We start from the raw sequence: 19,436 nt of genomic DNA on the forward strand, positions 1-19,436 counted from the left end.
GCGGGGCCCGCTCCCCGCGCCGGGCCGCCGCCCGCCGCCCCTCCTCGGCCGCCGCCATGCGGGGCTGCGTCGCCGCCGCCGCGCCGCTTGCACCTTGATCGGCCCCGCCGGGCTCTGCGGAAGGCGGGCCCAGGCGGGCGGCGTCCAGCTTCCGTGAGCCTCTGGCACCGCCCGGCTTCGCCGGCCTCGGCTTCCCTGCACCCGCTCGCAGCAGCGGGGCCCGGCTCCCGCTCCAGCCTGGCCTCCGCGTCCCACGGACGCACCTGCCGGCCGGCTGGGCAGAAAGGCGGCCTCGCTTGCCTGCAGCCCCGGCCGCCGCACACTCGACGGGCGCGACTGGGGCGGCCGTCGGACGTCCGGGCAAGAGGCTATCAGGCGCCGCTCCTGCAGACCGCGCCTGGATCCCCCGAGCCTCCCAGCAGCCTTCGAGTCCCGAGGTAGCCGGGGCCGCAGCTGCGCCTCCCTCTGCAACCGCTCCCTTGCCGCGGACCGCAGGGACCCTTCCTGCTTAGCCTCACTGGGTGCGCTGCGAATGCAGCTTCTCCCGCAGCCGTGCACGAACGGGCTGCCTCCGGGGGAAGGGGACCAAAGTACTTTGAAATCGGAGAGACCTGGAGAGGAACACCCACAAAGGGTCAGAACAGGAAAGCAACACCCAGTGTCCCTCATACCAGGGCCATCTTAACAGCATTATGGGCCCCAGGCAAAGCAGTGTACTGGTGCCCTACGACAACTACAACTACTGTTAATTTTGGAAGTTTTCCAATTTTCCAAGGGTTAACATACATGGATTAGTATGGGGCCCACGGGCAAGTGCCCATCAGGCCCATGCGGTAAGATGGCCCTGCCTCATACCCCACTCTCCTCTGAAACGGTTCTTCTAGTTCTTTGAGGAGTGGGGGACTGATAGGGAGGAGAGAGTTCAGCTAAGTGCACCGTCATCGTTGGAGGACAGGAGCAAGCCGAGGAAACAGGTGCACGGTGCACCCAAGGCTGAAGCTCCTTGCAGGGCGGGCTGAATGCTCCTCTGCCCTGCAAAGCTGCTGGAGGTCGGACAGCCGACCTGAAAGCTTCCTGTTCAGCAGGCAAGGAGCTGAGCTGCAGTCCAGCCAGTTCTTAAAGCTGCGGGAAGGGAAAAGCCAGCCCAGGGGCAGGCTAAGGAGCAACTGGGTGCTAGCAAGCCACCCACCCACCTCTTCACTCATTTCACAGCATAGGAAGGGTGGATCCCCAAAACAACCCCATCCCCCCTGAGTGCCACCTCTGGATGCTGCTGCTGGGAGAAAGGGAGTAAAGAGGAAGCTGCTTCTGTTTTCTCTTGTTCACTCTAGGTAGCAAGACAAGAAGAGCTGGGCCCACTGGGCTGGCTCTATGTGCTCATTTTAAGTTCCCCAGAACAAGCAATCAAGCTATATTTTCCCTCAGATCCAGCTGTGCATCTGTTGATAGTCGCACAGAAAACCAGAAGTAGGTTCCTGCAGCACTGGCAGCCCCAGGGTGCTCTTGCTGGCCACGCTGAGGGCGTGCCAAAGCCACTGGCAGCCGTAGTGGCTCCTGTTCTCAGGAGCAGAGCTCTTGGAAGGCACCCTTGCTGCAGTCTCAGGTAAGCAAGAGCCTGTGGGAAGTGCTGCACTTTTCTTTACTGCATGAAAGGATGGATGCCAGAACTTATCCGGTCCCTGTAGGGGCTTTGGCTGCCACTCTGAAATTTCCTGACACATATATTTTATATTTTCGATTTTATATCCTGCCTTTTTCCTACAAAGGACTCAAGGCAGCTCACATCATTCTCCTCCTCCATCTTATCCCCACATCAGCAACCTTGTGAGGTAGGTTGGGCTGAGAGTCTGTGACTGGCCCAAAGTCACCCAGTTGACTCCATGGCCGAGCGGGGACTAGAACCCAGATCTCCCGAGTCCCAGTCCCATGCTCTTAACCACTACGCCACACTGGCCCTCCCACATCCACTTGGGAGGACAAGGCAGGCCCAGGCCCAGGCCATGCTCCATGATGGTACTACTATTACTGAGCTGCTTAGGACAAAAAACTCTTCATCACAGCCGGATGGAAGAGGGAGTGAGAGGAAGCCTCAGCCGTCCTCCAGAGAGAGCGTCTGTTGCAACAAAACCAACAAAGGGGTTTGTGCCGCCTCAAAGACTAAAATGTAACTTTAAGCAGAAGCATTTGCAGTCTTAGACCATTTCATCAGATGCACAAAGAGTTAACCTCAGATTAGCAGGTCTATGTACACATTCTGGAGCAGATTTCCTGGAACTGGGTTTTGGAACATGCCCTTTGCTTTCCTCTGGAACATTTAAAGGCAATGAGATACCGGTAAACTTGCCAAATGATGCTCCTTTCTCATCAACATCTCTTCCTGAGTCAGATTGCAAAACTGACCTTCTTTGTGCATGAGCAGGATCAGGGGCTAGGTGCAGTGTGACATGGGGACTGACGGGGGCCATCCTCCCTTCCAAGAGACATCACCCTCCAGCAGGCCTGTTCCTGGAAACAGGTGTCCCAAACAAGGCCTCTCTCCTTGGGCCATAACTGGTTTGGACCTGGTTTAGACCTCACTTGGCAAGTAAATGTGTCTTGGCATGGTCCTTCTGAGCTGGCTTTCTGCCGCTCTGAGCCATTGAATTCTCTGCCGGATTCAGCCTGAATAGCCTGTGGTTCCTTGGAGGAACGAGCAAGCAGTTAAGGACAAGCCCCGTGCTTCTGGCCGGAGGAGAGAGCAGCTGCAGAAAGCTCTGCATATGAGTGTTTGTTCAAGTACAACTTGTAATTTTGTTTGGAAGCAGGGTCTGTTTGACTTGGTGGGGTGCAGTCCAGTAACAGCTGGTCAAGGTCTTGGCCGTATCTCCATCTCCTGCATGTCACAGAGAGGGTGGCTCTTTTCAACATGGTGTATTTCCCCCTTTCTCATAACACACTCCCATCTCTCAGTCCAGCTTGCAGCCTGGGAAAAGGTGCCCTGACTCTTTGTCAAGCCTCTCGCAGGGGGTATGGGTGAGGGTTAGGACAAAGGCATGCGCCTCTTTTTTATGTCCCGTACCACTGGGCTGGGGCAGGAAAATGTTGGGAGCACATGCCCCTGCTGTGATTGTCCAGGGAACTGTAAGAGGGAACAAAGAGGACAGGAGCAGAAAAGCACAAGAGATTTTTTCATAATCCTCTGAATCTGAAAGACAAGAGCACCTATTTATTGTGGTGGTGTGCGGGTTAAAAGGCCTTGGATGTGCAGGGATATAATTATACTACTGATTCTAATTAACAAAATATGTAGGTTCCTTCCATGGAGTTGCATAGTTTTGGTAGAACTGCCAGGTGTTTAAAGCTGCCTGACTTTAGCGTAAGATTAGACCAACTTCTGAGATAGTTTTATTTTGAAGGCTTGAAACATACCCTTAGTTCAAGTTTGATGTAATTGCCCTTCAACTCCATGCTTTTAGAAACCTCATAATTAGGGTATTTTTGCCCCAGAATTGACTGTGTGGTGGGCAGAATTAATAAAACATCATTAGCAATCAGTTTCACCACCACCATTCATTTCTATACTGCCTCATAGACAGTATGGTTATCTGGGCAATTGACAACATAATGCTTCTTCTCATCAACTGTGACCCCTTTAGCTTCCTTTTTTTTTCTCTTTCTAGCCTTTCAGTCAAAGGGCCCCTAAGTAGCTTACACAGATGAGAAATAAAGTAGTTTGCAATCTAAAGAGATGAAAAATAAAGTTTACAATCTAAAAGACCCAACTCAAAAAGAAAGAGAATTGGAAGAGAGGTGGGCACAATGCAAAGTTGGGTACTAGATTTTTAGTTGCAAAGTTCAGCAGGTTTTGGTGCTGGATCTGAACAAATGAAAGGGCTTCTGCTTCCTCTTTCCCTGACCTTCTCAGCAGTGGCAGTTGACAGCAAGAGAGCAGGGGGCCTTTGGGTGTTCTAATATGGAAGAACCCAAATGTTTCCTTTGCTCTTAGAAACAAAAGGAATTAAAAAAAACACAGCTGAAAATCCCTACAAAACAATCCTTTGACCATTTGCAGAATATATTTCAACATTTCTGAAGACCGGCAAATAAGGTATCTTGAACTGTAGAGCAACATTAACACCTTCAAATCTCATTAACTTTTCTTAGCCTGGTTAACTGATTGTCTATTTGCTTTATACTATTCTCTACAGTGTTAGAAGAATCCATCTTTGGATTCTTGGAAGTGCATTAGGCAAAGAGCTTCTGAACCACATCCCCATTGGTGACTGGACTCTTCTCACAGCCACTTTTTCCTGAGCATCCAAGCACAATTGCCAAGGGATGGTCTTCCCCATTGTTCCTGCCACCATGCACTGATAGCTGGCAGAGGACCTGCCCTGTGCTTGGCATGCAGACGCTGCATATGGACAAGGACTACTTGGTAGGAGCACCCAAGCTTTGCAGCACCCTGCCCGAGGAGAGTCACCTGGCCTCTTCCTCCCCACCTTCCATGGCCTCAGAAAATGGGTGTTTATGTGACCACTGACCCCCGGAATTTGCAGACACAATTCCTGGTACTTTCCAATGATAACAATGCATCACCAGGATTTTTGTGGACAGCACCTTTAACTTAACTGCTTGAACGCTGGTTTATGGTGAGGCAATGTAAAATCTGGAGCAACAACTCTACCAGTGTTGTTGTCATTGTCGTGTTTGGAATGAACAGTGCTAGATAAGTGGTCATTCCTAGAAATCTTTGTAGATCAGCCTTGTTCTTTGAACAAAGCATTTCAACCACAATCTTTGCACTTGTTGCATCAGGCATTATTAACTCATTTTTGGTTAAGAATATTATATCCTAGGAATTTTGTTTCTGATGTAACAAATTTGCAGTTTTAGGAGTGCTTCTTCAACACATGCCTAGAGAAATTGCTTGTTTCTCATGGTGTTTATTCATTTACTAGTATGAGATCCCACTTTTCCTCCATGAGCCCAAGGTGCTGTATGTGAGCATCCCCTCCCCTCCATTCTAACCTCACAACCCTGTCGACTGAAAATAAGCCACCCAATAAGCTTCATGGCTCAGTAGGGGTTAGAACCTGGCGTCTAACCCCCAGGATAAGGAATGGGCTTCCGTGGGAGGTGGTGGAGGCCCCATTAGTGAGGGCGTTCAAGGAAAGACTGGGCACCCACAGGCTGGACATCAGATGAGCAAAGCTGGTTTGTGGCAGGGGTCAGACTAGATGGCTCAGGAGGCCTCTTCTGGCTTTCTATGTTTCTAAATGAACAAAGAGTCTTATAAGAGCTAAAAGACTTGCACAATTTTTATGGCATAATTTTCATAGCCAGCTTAGAAATCTACCAGTTCCCAGTACAAAGGGATCCAGAAGCTGTCCAGGATAATCAGAAATGTTTGTAGACATGGAAGGAAGAATTGCTGCTGGATGCCGTGGGATCCTCTGAAATGGGATCTCTCCTTTTGGTTGCACACATCAAGGCTGATGAGTTTTAAGAAGCATGATTCAGACAGAAGGGCTTTAGCTTCCAGTTCTCCTGTGAGGCTTCCAGATCCTTTCCCGCAACTTCTGGAAGCCAAACACCATGGATTCCTTTCAGGATTCCAGAGGGCCTTAGGGCATCTGTGAGATTTTTCCTTCCAGTGTGAATCCAGCTTCCAGCTCAGAGGCTGGGTCTAAGTTGTTCAGAATGGCCCCCTGCTATCTAAGCGAATGCAAGGCAGGGTGGGGCAAAGCACGGCAGGGAAGTAAGTACCCTTGTGGGAGGAGAACATTCCCAGCCATGCGGGAGAAAGGAGTTTTACCCGGTAGGTGAGGAAGGATGTTGGCCTGCCCCAAGCAGCTGGGCACATTCCATTTGCTACTGCTGGCTTGTTCCTGCAGGCTGGGATACGGTTTCTCTTGCTGGCCAAGAGGACAATGTGCTGGCTCAGAGTGGCCCTTGAGGACGCCTGTGGGTTGACAGTCCAGGGCAGGGTGAGCCTTGGGTGGAGTTGGGGGAGCGCCAGGGGCAGGGGGTGGGACAGGTGTCAGCTCCACACCCGGCGATCACATCAATGTGACGTTACCCACTGAAGTCAGGAGAGCACTGCCCCATGTTTGCTGAATATCCCACAGCTCCAAGGCCATGGAGGCAAGGAGGGCAGAGGCTGCAACACAGCAGGCCACACAAGTGGAAGAGAATGTGAAAGCACCAGGCAAACAGCAGTGAAGAAATCAGCCAATATTGACTTTGGCTTCAAAGCAGGGAGCAGGGAGGGCTGCCATCAGGGGCTCCAGTCTCCATTACACAACTGCTTGTGGTGGCCACCCGCCACCCACCAGCTCATCCTAGGAGGAAAGGCCAAGCCGCAGGTGGGCCCTGCTGGCACGGGGAGGCACCTGCTGCCTTGACCCCACTCCCCAGTCTGCATCAGACGTCAGCGAAGGACCCTCAAGCGCTGAATGGCGTTGTTATGGATCCAGCCCTCAGCACTGGGGAACGAGCGAAAGGCAGCTGCCTGAGGAAATATTCCCCTTTGCTGTGCGGAGAGACATCCTTCAGGTCAGGAAGACAAGCTGCTCTCAGCAGACCCCAGGAGCTGAGCTGGCCCCAGAGCCTGGCCCCCTCTCCGGGCAGTGGAAGTGCAGCCACAAAGATGGATGGCTTTCTGGGGACAGATCGAGGCCCTCCGAAGCAAACTATCCATGGCGCTGTTCATATACCCAGCCCGTGTGCAGCGGACGCTTCTTTACTCGGCGCTGGACTGAGACCGTGCATGGAGGAGGGCAGCTTTAGTTCATAGTCAGTCCCAGCTGAACTCCATCACCACCACCACCACCACCACCCACCACAGGAGGAAAGTTCTAGTGGCTGCCGGGGACGGGAAGACGCCCAGCTTGTGGGTGTCCCGTGGGCCACTGCCTGAACAGAATGCCAGGCTGACTGCTTGGCCTGATCCAGCTGCAGAACGCTTCTAATTGATTTCTTTTGGCTTAACCTAGAGAAATCACCAAGGATAGGGACACAGGACGTCTTTTAGGAGCATCGGACACTCCCTCATTCCATGTGGGACCCCAGCCACTGCGCTGCCTTACCCACTCTCCCTGCCATCCATGACTCTTCCGCCAGGTTTTCAGGCAAGAGTTTCCCAGGCCTCCCTGCAGATGCTGCTGGGGAGCAAGCTGGGAACCTCCTGAGACCCTGGACAGGTGAGCCACTGGTTGTTCTTGAGTTACACGCACAGGAAGATATTCCAACCCTTCTGAAGGTGAAATTAGAAATAATAAAATATTATTGATGTTATTTCTGTACTGCCCAATGTCAACACTCTCTTAGTGCTTTACAACAACACATAAATCCCAAATAAAATACTGATAAGAATAAAAGCATCATAAAACATAATGCAAAATCTAAGAGTCACACTTTAAAAGCAATGATAGCTTACACAGATTTAACCATCCGACCTGTTAAGCTACTGAAACACAAACCATTAAAAACAATTAAAAAACCAGTAGGAGATCAAAGAAGAAGCCAATCTGGCTTCACAAAGAGGTTAGAGACGACCTGAAAATGAGAAAGGGCACATATGGGGAGAGGAAGAAAGGCTGGGCTGCAAGGAAGAGAGTGCAGGCAGGTAGCCAGAACTGCAGAGATGGCATCTGGAAGGCTCAAGTTGAAAAAGAACTGAAGTTAGTGATGGACACATGCATAGTAAAAGAGAAAAAAAGGTGCTTCAGCTACTCAGTCAGGATGGCAAAACGATCACATGTGGAAAGGAAAAGGCAGACATGCTCAGTTTGTACTTCTCCCGGGAGATTGTCTCCTCTTTGGCAAAGGCGAAGTACAAGCTGCAGAGCAGGATTGCAGCTTGAGATTGATGGACAAATGGTCAAGGAACACCCTCATTACTTGGAAGAAGTTCGTATCTCCAGGGCCTGATGAACAGCATCTTCGGATAATAAAGGGACTCTCAGAAGAACACTCAGAACCACTGCCTCCTACCTTTGAGAAATCATGGAGGACAGGGGAAGTGTCAGATGTCTGGAGGAGGGCTAAAGCTGTCTCTATCTTCAAATAAGGAAAAAAGGAAGACCTGGGAACTACAAACCAGTCAGCCTGGCATCAGTCTGGGAATCCTGTGGACATAATCTATCAGCTTCAGCAAAGCTTTTGACAAAGTGCCTCATGATATCCTGATTAGCAAATTAGCTAAAAGTGAGCTAGATGGAGCAAGGATCAAATGGATCCACGGCTGGCTACAGAATCAGACTCAAAGAATGCTAAACAGTGACATCTTCTCCTACTGGGAGAAGTAAAAAGTGGGGTTTCACAGGGTTAAGTCCTGGGCCCAATGCTATTCAATGTTTGTATTAATTATTTGGTTGTGGAAGTGGAAATAATAGAGATATCACCTCCAAAACACATTAAGCGCTAGTTTCTCCCTACTGAAATCTGGTCAGGCTTCCTCTTAAGTGCTCTGTGCAGTTCTAGGCACCACTGTTTAAGAAAGATGCAAACAAACTTGAAAAGGTTCTGAGTAAGGCAACAAAGAGGCTCAGGGAACTGGAAACAAGGCCATACAAGGAGAGAGTGAAAGATTGGGCATGTTTAGCCCTGAGAAGACTGAGGGGAGATATGACAACACTCTTCAAGTACTTGAAAGTTGGTCACATAGAGGAGGGCCAGGATCTCTTCTTGATCGTTCCAGAGTGTGACATGGAATAATGGGTTCAAGGTACAGGAAGCCAGATTCCGGATGACATTGGGAAATACCTGGAACAGAAGCAATTACCTGGGGTGCCTGTGGACTCTCCCATACTGGAGGCATTCAGCATGCAGTTTGACAGCTCTCTTTGAGAGGTGCTTTAACTGTCTTGCACAGAGCAGGGTCTTGGACCAGATGGCCTTGCTGGCCTCTTCCAGCTCTGCTCCTCTCTGATCTTGTAGCACTCAAATATAAAATTAAAGCTAGCTAAATACCTTATCACAGAGGACAGTCTTAACCTGACACCAAAATGATATTGAAATTAGCATCAGGCAGGCCACAGAGGAGAGCCTGTTCCATAACGTGGGGTGGGGGACCTCTTCCTCGAAGGCCCCTTTGCTTGTTTCCACCACGCAAGCCTCCTTCAGAGGCCATCAGAAGCGGGTCTCAGATTGTACTTGTGGTGCCTGGGTAGACTGTGGTTGGGAGCGGTATTCTGTTGAGTGTTCTGTTTCCAAGACGTCTGAAATGTCTTTGGATCTAAGCATGAGAGATACTTACAAATCCCTTACAAAAACAGAATGGCACTCTGCTGGCCCCAGTGCAGTTCCCAATCTCTCTTCGCAGGCAGCAGCACTGACGGTAATGGGCACAGGCAAATGGAATTGCGTCAGCTTGGCAGGAGGAAGACAGGACTGCTTGCCAGGCAGGTGCAGAAGGCGGGGCGGGAGGGTAGTGTCTCAAGGCCACCCCTCCCTCTCTTGGGGTGTCAGCATCCAGTCTGCTCATGTGGCAGGAGGTGCCAGGGTCCCAGCAAGGAAGGCAGGCTGTTCCGGCCCAGCAGGGCTGGGGTGGGGTGGGGTGGGGAGCAGTCTCCAGTGCCAAGAAGCAGAGGGAGTGGTGTCCAGGAAGTGGCCACAGGCAGAGAGGGCACTGGCTTGGCCAGGGCTGGCTGAGGCAATCCCATGGCGGACCACGGGAGAAGACCACTGCTGGCCCCTCTGGCAGCTCTCCAAGCACCCTTTTCTCCCCCTGCCGCACCATTTCAGTGCTGGCTTCTTCCCTGGGCCAATGCCAGGTACAGAACTGGGTGCATATGCATTCCCAGGCCCCTGGAAAGAGCATCGGGTGCAGGGGGTGCCATTCGCTACCTGCAGTGCTCCTCTGCTGCCTCAGTTGAGCTGGCTGCTCCCTCCCCACCACTAAGGGGGCTGCATTGCTGAAGATGGTGGGGTTCCTACAGGCCAGCTGGCTGTGCTTGGAGTGGGGAGTAGGCCCTTGTTTGGCGGCTGCCTTTGGTGCCTTTGCTGAGCTGTGGGCAAGGGTGGTCGGAGGGGCACACTTGGGGCCCACTGGGAAGTTCGGCAACGTGGAACTGGAGGGGCCTGGCTGATTGCTCCCGATAGGCCTTGCCTGCCAGAGGGAACCTTGGACCACAGCTGCAGTGATAGAGTTAACCCTTTGAGCTCCTGAGCCTCATGTGGGCATTGTGGCTTCTCTCCCCAGCACCCAAGGCCCTGTCTCTGGCCATGCCTGGTGCTGGGCCAGAGAATGAGCTGGATCCTTATACCTGGAGGAGCCTTGCAAGCCCTCTATTGCGAAGAGGTAGTGGATAACTCCGGGAAGCACAAGGGGACAGGAGGGCCCTTCTGTGAAAGAGTTAATGTGCAGACAGCTTTTGGAGCCAGGATGTGGCTTGGCTGTGGGGTGTCTGGGTGGGGAGTGCAACCCTCCCTATCAGCCAATGGCTAAAGTTCTCCCGGCTGACTCCCAGTTCTCGGCACAAGACCAATGATGGGGCTGCGGCTGGCTACTGGCTGGCCGTTGTGCATAAAAGGGCCCCCACACAATCAGGCAGGCACCGATCTTCCCATTCAGCAGTGTCAGAGTGGGCAAAGAGGGTAGCCAGGCTCATCCAGAGCACCTCAGCCTCCTCCGCAACCAGTGAGCTGCAGCCACCCCTCTGGGTGTCTCAGGTAAGATCCTTCACGGTGGGACCAGCCACTGGGAAGTCCGGAAGGGTCAGCACCAAGCTGGTGATGGCATGGCCAATCCAGCTGGAGGGTGGGCTTCCCGAAAGAGGGAGGGCTTGCAGACCTGGAGCAGCTATCTGGGCTTTTCCTCCTGAACTGGTTTCTGTGGCACAAAGAAGATGGGAGAGGCGAAAAAGAAGGTGCAGTGGCAAGTAGATGACCCCGTCAGCTGGATCACTCAGCAAGTTACATGGATGAGGCAGGGCGGCAAGAGCTCTGGAAGCCCCCAAGAGAGAGTGCTGGTGACGGAGCCCACTAATGGGAATGAGGCACCCACTGCTGAGAGCAGCAGTGTTTCCAGATGAGGCCGCACTTTGGTACTTTGGGTATTCTTCTGATGAACCACACCCTACCTGTGTGCACCCCACAGGAGACCATCTGCACAGCCCATGGGGGTGAAAAAGGGAAGACCTGGGCTAGAGGGTCAGGGGCCCGCACAGGGAGAAAACACTTCTGGAGCAGTGAGCCAGTTTTTGGCTACTGCAGAGAAGAAGGGGCCTGCTGGTACCTGCAGCCAGTCTGCTGTGCTCTGGACTGTAACTCAGGAGAGGGAGAGCCCCCAGAGGGCGGCTCAGCGCTCCCACGAGCCGGGCAGGCAGGGGCAGCAGCGCAGTGTGCGTGGCTGGCTTCCCCACCTTTGTGTCTGGCTCTGGCAGCTCCTTGGCACAGCCCCTGCTGCCCAGCTGTCATGGCTGCTTTTGCCCCATCTCCATGCACTGTGGCCTCCGCTCCCTCTAGCTGTGCACTGCCGATTCTCTGAAGATGGGAGAACAGGTCTCAGCAGAGTGCCTCTCCTCCTGGCCTACTGGGCTCCTCTTGCACCCCAAGCAAGAAAGGGAGCCACTGATTGAGATCACCTCCGCAAGGAGATGCCATGGCTCTCCAGTCTTGGATCATGCCCATGGCACCAGAAATGGCAAGACTACCTAATGACGAATCCTGAAAAGGACACGTTCCCTTCTGGCCTTCATCTTTTTCTGTAAATGCATTTTACCTTGTTTTGACAAGGGGTTGCACATGCCTCATTCAATCTTTTAGTTACTGGACCTTTCACCTAGTGCGGGCAGGTGGAGATGACAGCTTGAGCAGCAGGCGCGGGGCAGATGCTGCTGGATTCATGGCTCTGCTTGTTCAGCATCCCCATGTAGCTCTTTGGAGGTTAACCAGGAGAAGCCTCGCCCCTCAATGCCAGGCGAAAGTCGAAGTCCTCCCCCACATGGGATCAGAGGGCAAATCAGTATTTCCCCGCTCAGGCCCAGCTGCACTGCTGTCACCACGTTTGCTCTGGCTGTGCTGCTGCTGAACCGCGGCGGCTTAGGCAGAGCCCCACAAGGTACGAGCGGATGGCATGGCTCCTGGGCAAACCTTTGCCTGTTTCTTGCTTCTCCTGCGCAGACTCTTCTTTCTGGCGATGGACTCCTATCTGATCCAGGTGAACAGCAACACTGCCCTGCCCTCCCTCCTGGATGTCCACGTCAACCTCTGTGGAAAGGGCAGCTCTTTAGGCAAAGCAAAAGGCCGCAAGCCCCACTGGGCAGTCCGGGCCTCTGACATGTCCAAGAGAACGTTCAACCCCATCCGAGCAATAGTGGATAGCATGAAAGTGGAGCCCAATCCTCAGAAGCCGCTCATCTCATTGTCCATAGGTAAGTGAGGTGGCAGGAAAGAAGGGCAGTGGGACGCCGGCGTGCCTGACTGCTGCCTCGGTGCAGCCGATGAGGCTGATCCTCTCTCTCTCCACAGGAGACCCAACCGTCTTTGGGAACCTTCCTACAGACAGCGAGGTCACAGAGGCAGTGAAGGAAGCTCTTAACTCGGGGAGATACGATGGCTACGCACCTTCTGTGGGTAAGTCCCTGGGCTCTCCAGAAAGGGAGAGCGCATCAGCCTGAGCCAGGAAGGGCAGCAGCATAAGACCCAGGGGGTCACCAGGAGTTCCCACAAAAGGCACCAAGGGAAGGGCACTTCCCTGAGGCGGCTTTGCAGCTCACACCTGTGGGAGAGCTGGGCTGGAAGGCAGTGAGCCAGAGGTTCTCTGCAAGAGCCCCGAGCCCCAACATGATGGGTCGCTTTTTGGGACGTCACCTGGAAGCTCAAGTCAGTGGGACAAGCACCTGGCAGCAGCACCACACTGCCACTTTCCTCGGTGCATGCATGTGCGGGGAGGGCGCCACGCTTGAGTGGGCCCAGCATCTCCCACTTCGGGGCCTTGAAAGGTCCAGCAAAGTGCGAGACATTCATTCAGCTCTCCCTCCAACACTACACAGGGTATCTATCTTGCAGAGAGGTGGTTGCAGGCTACTACAGCTCCCCAGAGGCCCCTCTGGAAGCACAGGTAACACTGCAGGGGGAGGCTCAAGGGAAGGGCCACAGAGACAAGGGAGCCCCTTCCTGCTCCCGTGCTGCTTCAGCCTGTAGCTGGACTGGTCAAAAGGGCCCTCCCCCTCCGGGTTCTTGGCTCCCCTTTTCCTGTGGCCTCAGCTTGTTCGGCCAGCTCATAGCTGCCTGCACCCTTCTTTGCAGGACGTGATCCTGACCAGTGGCTGCAGCCAGGCCATCGAACTGGCCCTCACTGTGCTGGCCAACCCTGGGCAGAATGTCCTGGTGCCACGTCCTGGCTTTTCCCTCTACAAGACCTTAGCTCATTCCCTGGGGATTGAGGTCAAGTTCTACAACCTCTTGGTAAGCTGGGAGTAGAAGCGAGCAGTGTGACGAGCAGATGCACCCTGGCAGGGGCTTTTTGCCCATATCTCTCTGCAGAGCTCAGTTGGGGCCCTGGATTCACAGCCTGAGGGGGAGTGCTCCCCATTGCCCTCTGGCTCTTTGGACTGGGCCCCAAATCCAGGCAGGGAGCAGCTGTGGGATCCTGGCCAACTAGCAGGCCTGCTCCTTTCACAGTAGCTTGTCTTCTGGTGCCAAGCCAGTGCAAGAGGTGTTCCTTGCATTCCACTTTCAGCCAGAGAAGTCCTGGGAAATTGACCTGAAACAAATGGAGTCACTGGTGGATGACAAGACAGCTTGCCTGATTGTGAACAACCCGTCTAACCCCTGTGGCTCTGTCTTTAGCAGAAGCCACCTCCAGAAGATCTTGGCAGGTGAGATACCTGTTTACCGGCTTCTCTAGAGATTTCCTGGCCAAACTCTGGGCTGTTTCATTGTGATAAGGAAGGAGCCTTGATAACCAACAAATGGGCAGCCTCTTCTTCCTGGCCTGCCACGGCGCTGTAGAGGTGCTTTATCTGGGCCCCTGCCCCCTCTTCTATGGACTGGTTCTGCCACATCCTCTGGGGATGCTCTGGGCCACATGGCAGAGGAAGCGTCCCCTTGATCATAAGCCTGAGGCTTGGGGGCTGCCCTCCTGGAGTTTCCTGCCCTGTCCTGTCCAGACTTGGGTGACTGACTGGGCTCTTTTTTCATGTCTTGCCCAGTGGCCTCTAGGCAATGCATCCCCATCCTGGCTGATGAAATCTACGCAGATATGGTGAGTGAGGGGTCAGCGAGGGCCTGCTGGAAGGGAAAGCAAAGCAGGCAACACCCTTGTTCCCCTGAGACCTTGCTGCCTCTACGCACCCTTTCATGAGATGGCTGGACTTCCATCTTCTCCTGGAATCAGGGTCCACTGTACTGGATCCAAAGAATTCCCTTGGAAAGGAGTCTGCCGTGCACAGTGTATTCCAGCTTGGACAGGCTTGGGGCGGGGTGTTTTAAAGTGCTCACATAAGTACTCCATCAGACCCCTTTATCTCTTCTCCCAGGTGTTTGAAGGCTGCAAATATGAGTCCCTTGCCAAACTCAGCACCAATGTGCCCATTCTGTCATGTGGAGGCCTAGCCAAGCGGTGGCTGGTGCCAGGCTGGAGAATGGGCTGGATCCTTATACATGATCGCCGGGACATCTTTGGAAAGGAGGTAAGGAAGTCACGCACTATTGCTGCACTGCTCTCCTGGGCTTCTGCTGCTGGCATGGCAGCTGCTCTGAGGGAGCCAAAAACCAAGTGGTAGAGTAGTTCCCAGCTCGAGCTGCCTCCCAGCAGGTCTCTGAGGCCTGGGCCAACATCCCATCTCAGCTCTGCCTCAGTGTGCACTTGTGGTTTCCTCTAAGCTGGGGTGTCAAGGTGGCAGCATGCCCCCTCCCACACTTCTGAAGAGGCCTGGGCAGGGAAACTCTCTCCAAACCCTCCTCAGGGGGCACTAAGCAGGAGGAGGTGGTTTGGGGTCCTCTTTGCCTCTGTAGAGGCCCACAGAACAGTGTGCAAAGCAAACAAGAGGGCCACACATGCCCGTGACGGCTCCGTGCTCAGCAATGCACAGCTTCCTCGCTGGAGTGAGCTGGAGGCCCCCTGACTTTAGCAGGCGCACGTTGAAGGTTGGCCTGTGTGCTTGAGGGAGCTTCCGGCAACTGTGCACTGTGGGGACAGACGGTACCACCCTTCACTGAGCTCTCCTTTACACCTTCTCCAGATCAGGGACGGCCTCCTGAGGCTGAGTCAGCGCATCCTGGGACCCTGCACGGTCGTCCAGGGAGCTCTCGGACGCATCCTCCACCAAACCTCCTCTGAATTCTACCACAATACACTCAGCTTTCTTAAGGTATGCCCCACGGACATGTTGCAATCTGTGCACGTACAAGTTGAAGAAAAGAAACAAGCGGTGCTGGGGAAGCAGGCCAACCCTGGCAGAAGGAGGCAAAAGCCAAGGAAATGCCGGAGTGACGGACGCAGTGGTCTCATGTAGACCTTCCACAGCATGGGATGCAACTCCTGTGGGGCCCATGCAGGGCATCCATGGGTCAAGCGAGACCCCCCAGTATCTCCTCCTGCAGCTGACCGTCTGCGTAGAAACTCGGGGCAGCTTAACTACAAAATCTTAGCCAAAACATAGGAGCTTGTCTCTTGTAAACCACCCAGAGCCTATGGGAATGGGCAGTACAGAAATATTCAAGTAAGTAAGTAAGTAAGACAGGTCATGAAGAAGCAATCCAAAGCATATCAGTAACAGAAAGAACCAGCACTGAAACAGCACAAACATCCTTCAGCACCCCAATTAACATATCAAAGAAAGGGCTGTGGTTTCAGGAGACCAGAGGCACAGACCGGAGTCAGGAAAGGGTGCACCTCTTACATGTTCCTTGTTCCTGGCACACAGGAGTTCCATCAGTTCCTAGTCTAGGGATACCTTAATCCCAATTACACCCTGCAATTCTTGTGTTGATTGCAATTTCTGTGTTGTGGGGCAGACTAGGCTTGAGCCCCATGAAGGATGCTGCCTGCCACCTGTCCTGACCTCTTCCCTTTCTGCCCTTTGCAGTCCAACGCTGCCCTCTGCTACACGGCCCTTTCTGCTGTCTGCGGCCTGCGGCCTGTTAAGCCCTCAGGAGCCATGTATCTCATGGTGAGTGGTCTCCTATCCCAGGGGGCACTTGCACATTTGCAAGTGACCGGCGCCTCCCCTTTCCTGACCAAGCCTGCTCTGTGGGCTCAGAGACAACCTGGCTGCCACGCTGCAGGGAGTTCTATGCCTTTCCTTCAGACTCTGTGGAGCAGGGCAGGAGGCAGAAAATATACAAGATGCCCAGGCAGCCTTTGACTCCACCTTCTCCTTCCGTGTTACAGGTGGGAATTGAGATGGAGCACTTCCCAGAGTTTGAGAATGATGTGGAGTTCACTGAGAGACTCATTGCTGAGCAGTCTGTCTTCTGTCTGCCAGCGACGGTGAGTGTGTTCCCTCTCAAGAGCCGGATGGCGAACTGCAACGCCCCAAGAAGCTTCCACCTGCAAAGAACAGGCCAGGCTCTCCCTGCCCCGGAGGCTGTGCTGCCTTCCCGTTTGGATTCCTGCAGCTTTCAGGGCATTCTTGCCTTGGGTGGGTTGAGGGCCCAAGGCCTGCCCTCACCACCTCTGTGCCAGCTGGCACAGCCTCCACTTTGTTGGAGATCGAACAGGATGCCCCAGTGATCCCAGCCCCACATCCGCCACCGTCCATCACACTCCCCGCACTGGTTAGCCTTGGCGAAAGGCCAGGCCACATGCGCACAGCACATTTGCTTCTCACCCCTTGTTTCTGACACTGCAAAATAACCCCGGCTGGTGCCTGCAGTGGCAGTTGTGCCCACGGCACACGAATCTGGGCCTTGCAGTCCTGGGAAGCACCAAAGAGCTAAGGAGGAACAACATGCCCCTTCAGAAGAGACAGGGGAACTCCTGCATTTGAAAGTACTTCTGGGGACTCCAACGGTGATGTGGAAATTGGTCCACGATACATGAGGTCTTGATTGGCAGCACTAGATGTTAATCCAGATCTGCCGACATGCATGTTTCTGTAGTGCTGGCAGAGGCAGAGGTATCTCCAAGGCAGAGGAGATGGTCATCTGACTGCCTCTGGCCACTGGCTCTTTCCTGGGGTCCCCTAAGTGTCTGCCATAGCAGGAATAGGAAGGAGCCAACCCACCGGTGATACTGGCTCAACAGGTCCCTCTTGTTCTCCCCACCAGTGCTTTGAGTACCCCAACTTCTTCCGGGTGGTGATCACGGTGCCTGAAGAGATGATGGTGGAGGCCTGCCAGCGCATCCAGCGGTTCTGCCAGAGGCACTACCAAGGAGGGGAGGGAGCCCAGGACCTGGAATGCGACAAGTAGCCTCAGGCGCCCACCCTGTTCCTCCACTCCACCCGCCTTGAGCCAAGCTCCTACGGGCTCTGTCACACCCACTCAGCACAGTGCCTCGGCACCGTGACTGGGTGCTGGGGCTGTGACGCTTTCCTGCAACACACAGCCAGTGTTATTTGTCCAGGTGCGACCCCTCCATCAGCCTCAACACACAGCTTTGAGCAAGCCCCCAGTGACACTCCTCCTCTTCAAGCATCCACCTTCAGCAGCCTGCCACCCATCCCACCGGGTGCTTCCGGCATATAGAAAGCTTGCAGGAGCCACGAGGAGCCCTCCCATGCCCAGAGCCAGGGGGTCCTGTCCCGCTGCAGAGGCAGAGATGACTCCTGCTCGTGCAGAGGCCACAAAGGAGGCTCACCTGTACTCTCCTCTGGCCTGGTCCTCCCAGGCCTCCTGGAAGTTTATAAGTTATTGTACCTTTTCTATGAATAAATGCAAGACAAACACCTGCTCTCGTATCGGGGTCTACATCCAAGGGTGGCATTTGCCTTCTTAACTGCCATGTCACACTGCAGGTTCATGATCAGCCTGCTGTTGACAAGTACCATGAAATCCCTTTCACAAGTGCTGCTCTCCAGCCATTTCCCCGTCCTGATTCCTGTGTCCCAACTGCAAGACTTTGCACTTATCCACATTGAATGCCGTCCCGTTGTCCCCTGCCCACTTCCACAGCCTGTCCAGATCCTCCTATTACTATTTTAACTGTATTCATAAGAAGTACAAAAGCCCTATAGGGGATTATTTGGGGGAAAGCCCAATAAAACACCGAAATACTACTGAAAGAGTGCTACCGTACAATGCAACATATATGTAAAAACGAAGAGCAAGTAGCTAATTCAGTATTTCTATATAGGGTCTTTGAGTGCCACATTCTTTAAGTGATAAAAATGCTGCTTCCTGCAAAGGGTGTTCTGAACATATGCTGGATTGTGAGAGGCCATGCCCACATCCAAACCACACCTCTTGAAAAAGATGGGAAAACAGCCCTAAGCACTTCCATACCTGGGGAAAATTGCATTATTCTAAAATCCTTCCCAGACTTTCACTGGTAAGCAGAAACGGACACAGCAGCAACTTTTGCTTCCATTTATTGTGCAATCCCCCATTCACCAAATTTTACGAGGATCCAGTCAACAATATTTCACATCTGTGACCCGTGTCCTCCCACCATTTCTTCTGATGTTTTCCTTACTAACAAATAAAAACCCAGTTGAGGAAAGGATTAAATCTCTGCACAATTCCTTTGGAAGGCAGCACTCACAGTTATCCATCCAGAAGCACTGGGGGAAACAGCAAGTGGACAACAAACTGCGTGGCCCTTCTGTAAAATGTGAGTGAATGAGCCAAACTGACTCCACAATAAATCCTCATCTGGAAGCAACCCAAATTAATCCAACATGATATGCTGAAAAGAAACATGGGAAGGAACAAGCAGATCTGTAAAAGCCACAAAGGAAAGAATAAAGTTTTGCTGGGTGCAAGAAGCGCATTAGCTTTGATCCTGGGTGAGCCTTCGTCCCAAGCAAGCACTGTGCAATTGCGGTGCCGCCACCAGAAAGGCTCTTCTCCTGGTTATCCCTAGTCCCACTGATGCCCAAGATAGGGATGCGCCACAGATGTGCTCTTAGAAAGTTTGCCTGCTAATCTCAGGCTATGTAGGTCGAGACTGGAAGCCCAGTGGATGAGCAGGCAAGGCTAGCCGTCCTGAGACATCTGTGAAGGGATGGTACAGAAAAGTTTTAAATAAATAAAACAGATAAATAACTGGAGGCAAGGACTTGAGGACATTTCAGCATTTCTAGGAGAATCTTTGCCCAAATGCTAATGGGCTGGCACAAGCTTCCCCTTTGCTGCACTGGACTGCCAAGCTCAGTGCTCTCTACATGGGCAGCTTTCTGTGGCTGAAAGGGCTGCGTGCCTTCCCCAGTCCCAGACAGAGATTGAACCCGGGACACCAGGCACAGAGTCAGAGTCCCAGCCCTTCCTCTGAGGAGAAGTGGCTCCTTGGGCAGAACAGTGGGGCTTCACCCAGTCTTGCTAAAGTTAACCGCCTGCTACAA

At 53.1% G+C, this 19,436-nt stretch overlaps 1 protein-coding gene across 2 annotated transcripts; it reads left to right on the top strand.

The window, feature by feature from the left end:
- Window positions 1–10,497: 10,497 nt before the first annotated feature.
- TAT (tyrosine aminotransferase) lies at window positions 10,498–17,659 on the top strand. Of its 2 annotated transcripts, XM_044428050.1 has the most exons (12): window positions 10,500–10,656; window positions 12,109–12,359; window positions 12,457–12,561; window positions 12,981–13,048; window positions 13,237–13,395; window positions 13,670–13,808; window positions 14,142–14,194; window positions 14,469–14,621; window positions 15,174–15,302; window positions 16,020–16,103; window positions 16,325–16,423; window positions 17,203–17,659. In XM_044428050.1, the coding sequence occupies exons 2-12, from the start codon at window positions 12,125–12,127 to the stop codon at window positions 17,344–17,346; spliced, it is 1,368 nt and encodes a 455-aa protein (XP_044283985.1). In that variant the 5' UTR covers window positions 10,500–10,656; window positions 12,109–12,124; the 3' UTR covers window positions 17,347–17,659. The 2 variants fall into 2 exon arrangements, with proteins under 2 accessions (XP_044283986.1, XP_044283985.1); XM_044428051.1 differs by lacking the exon at window positions 13,237–13,395 and having other exon boundaries at window positions 10,498–10,656.
- Window positions 17,660–19,436: the final 1,777 nt, after the last annotated feature.

This window comes from Varanus komodoensis, unplaced genomic scaffold (assembly GCF_004798865.1).
Source record: "Varanus komodoensis strain SLA01 unplaced genomic scaffold, ASM479886v1 scaffold19, whole genome shotgun sequence".
Classification (NCBI taxonomy): domain Eukaryota; kingdom Metazoa; phylum Chordata; class Lepidosauria; order Squamata; family Varanidae; genus Varanus; species Varanus komodoensis.

Coding starts and splice junctions, on each gene's coding strand:
- TAT (XM_044428050.1), top strand. CDS start 12,125: ATGGACTCCTATCTGATCCAGGTGAACAGCAACACTGCCCTGCCCTCC. Junction 13,809..14,141: donor CCTCCAGAAGATCTTGGCAG/GTGAGATACCTG, acceptor TGTCTTGCCCAG/TGGCCTCTAGGCAATGCATC. Junction 16,424..17,202: donor TCTTCTGTCTGCCAGCGACG/GTGAGTGTGTTC, acceptor TCTCCCCACCAG/TGCTTTGAGTACCCCAACTT.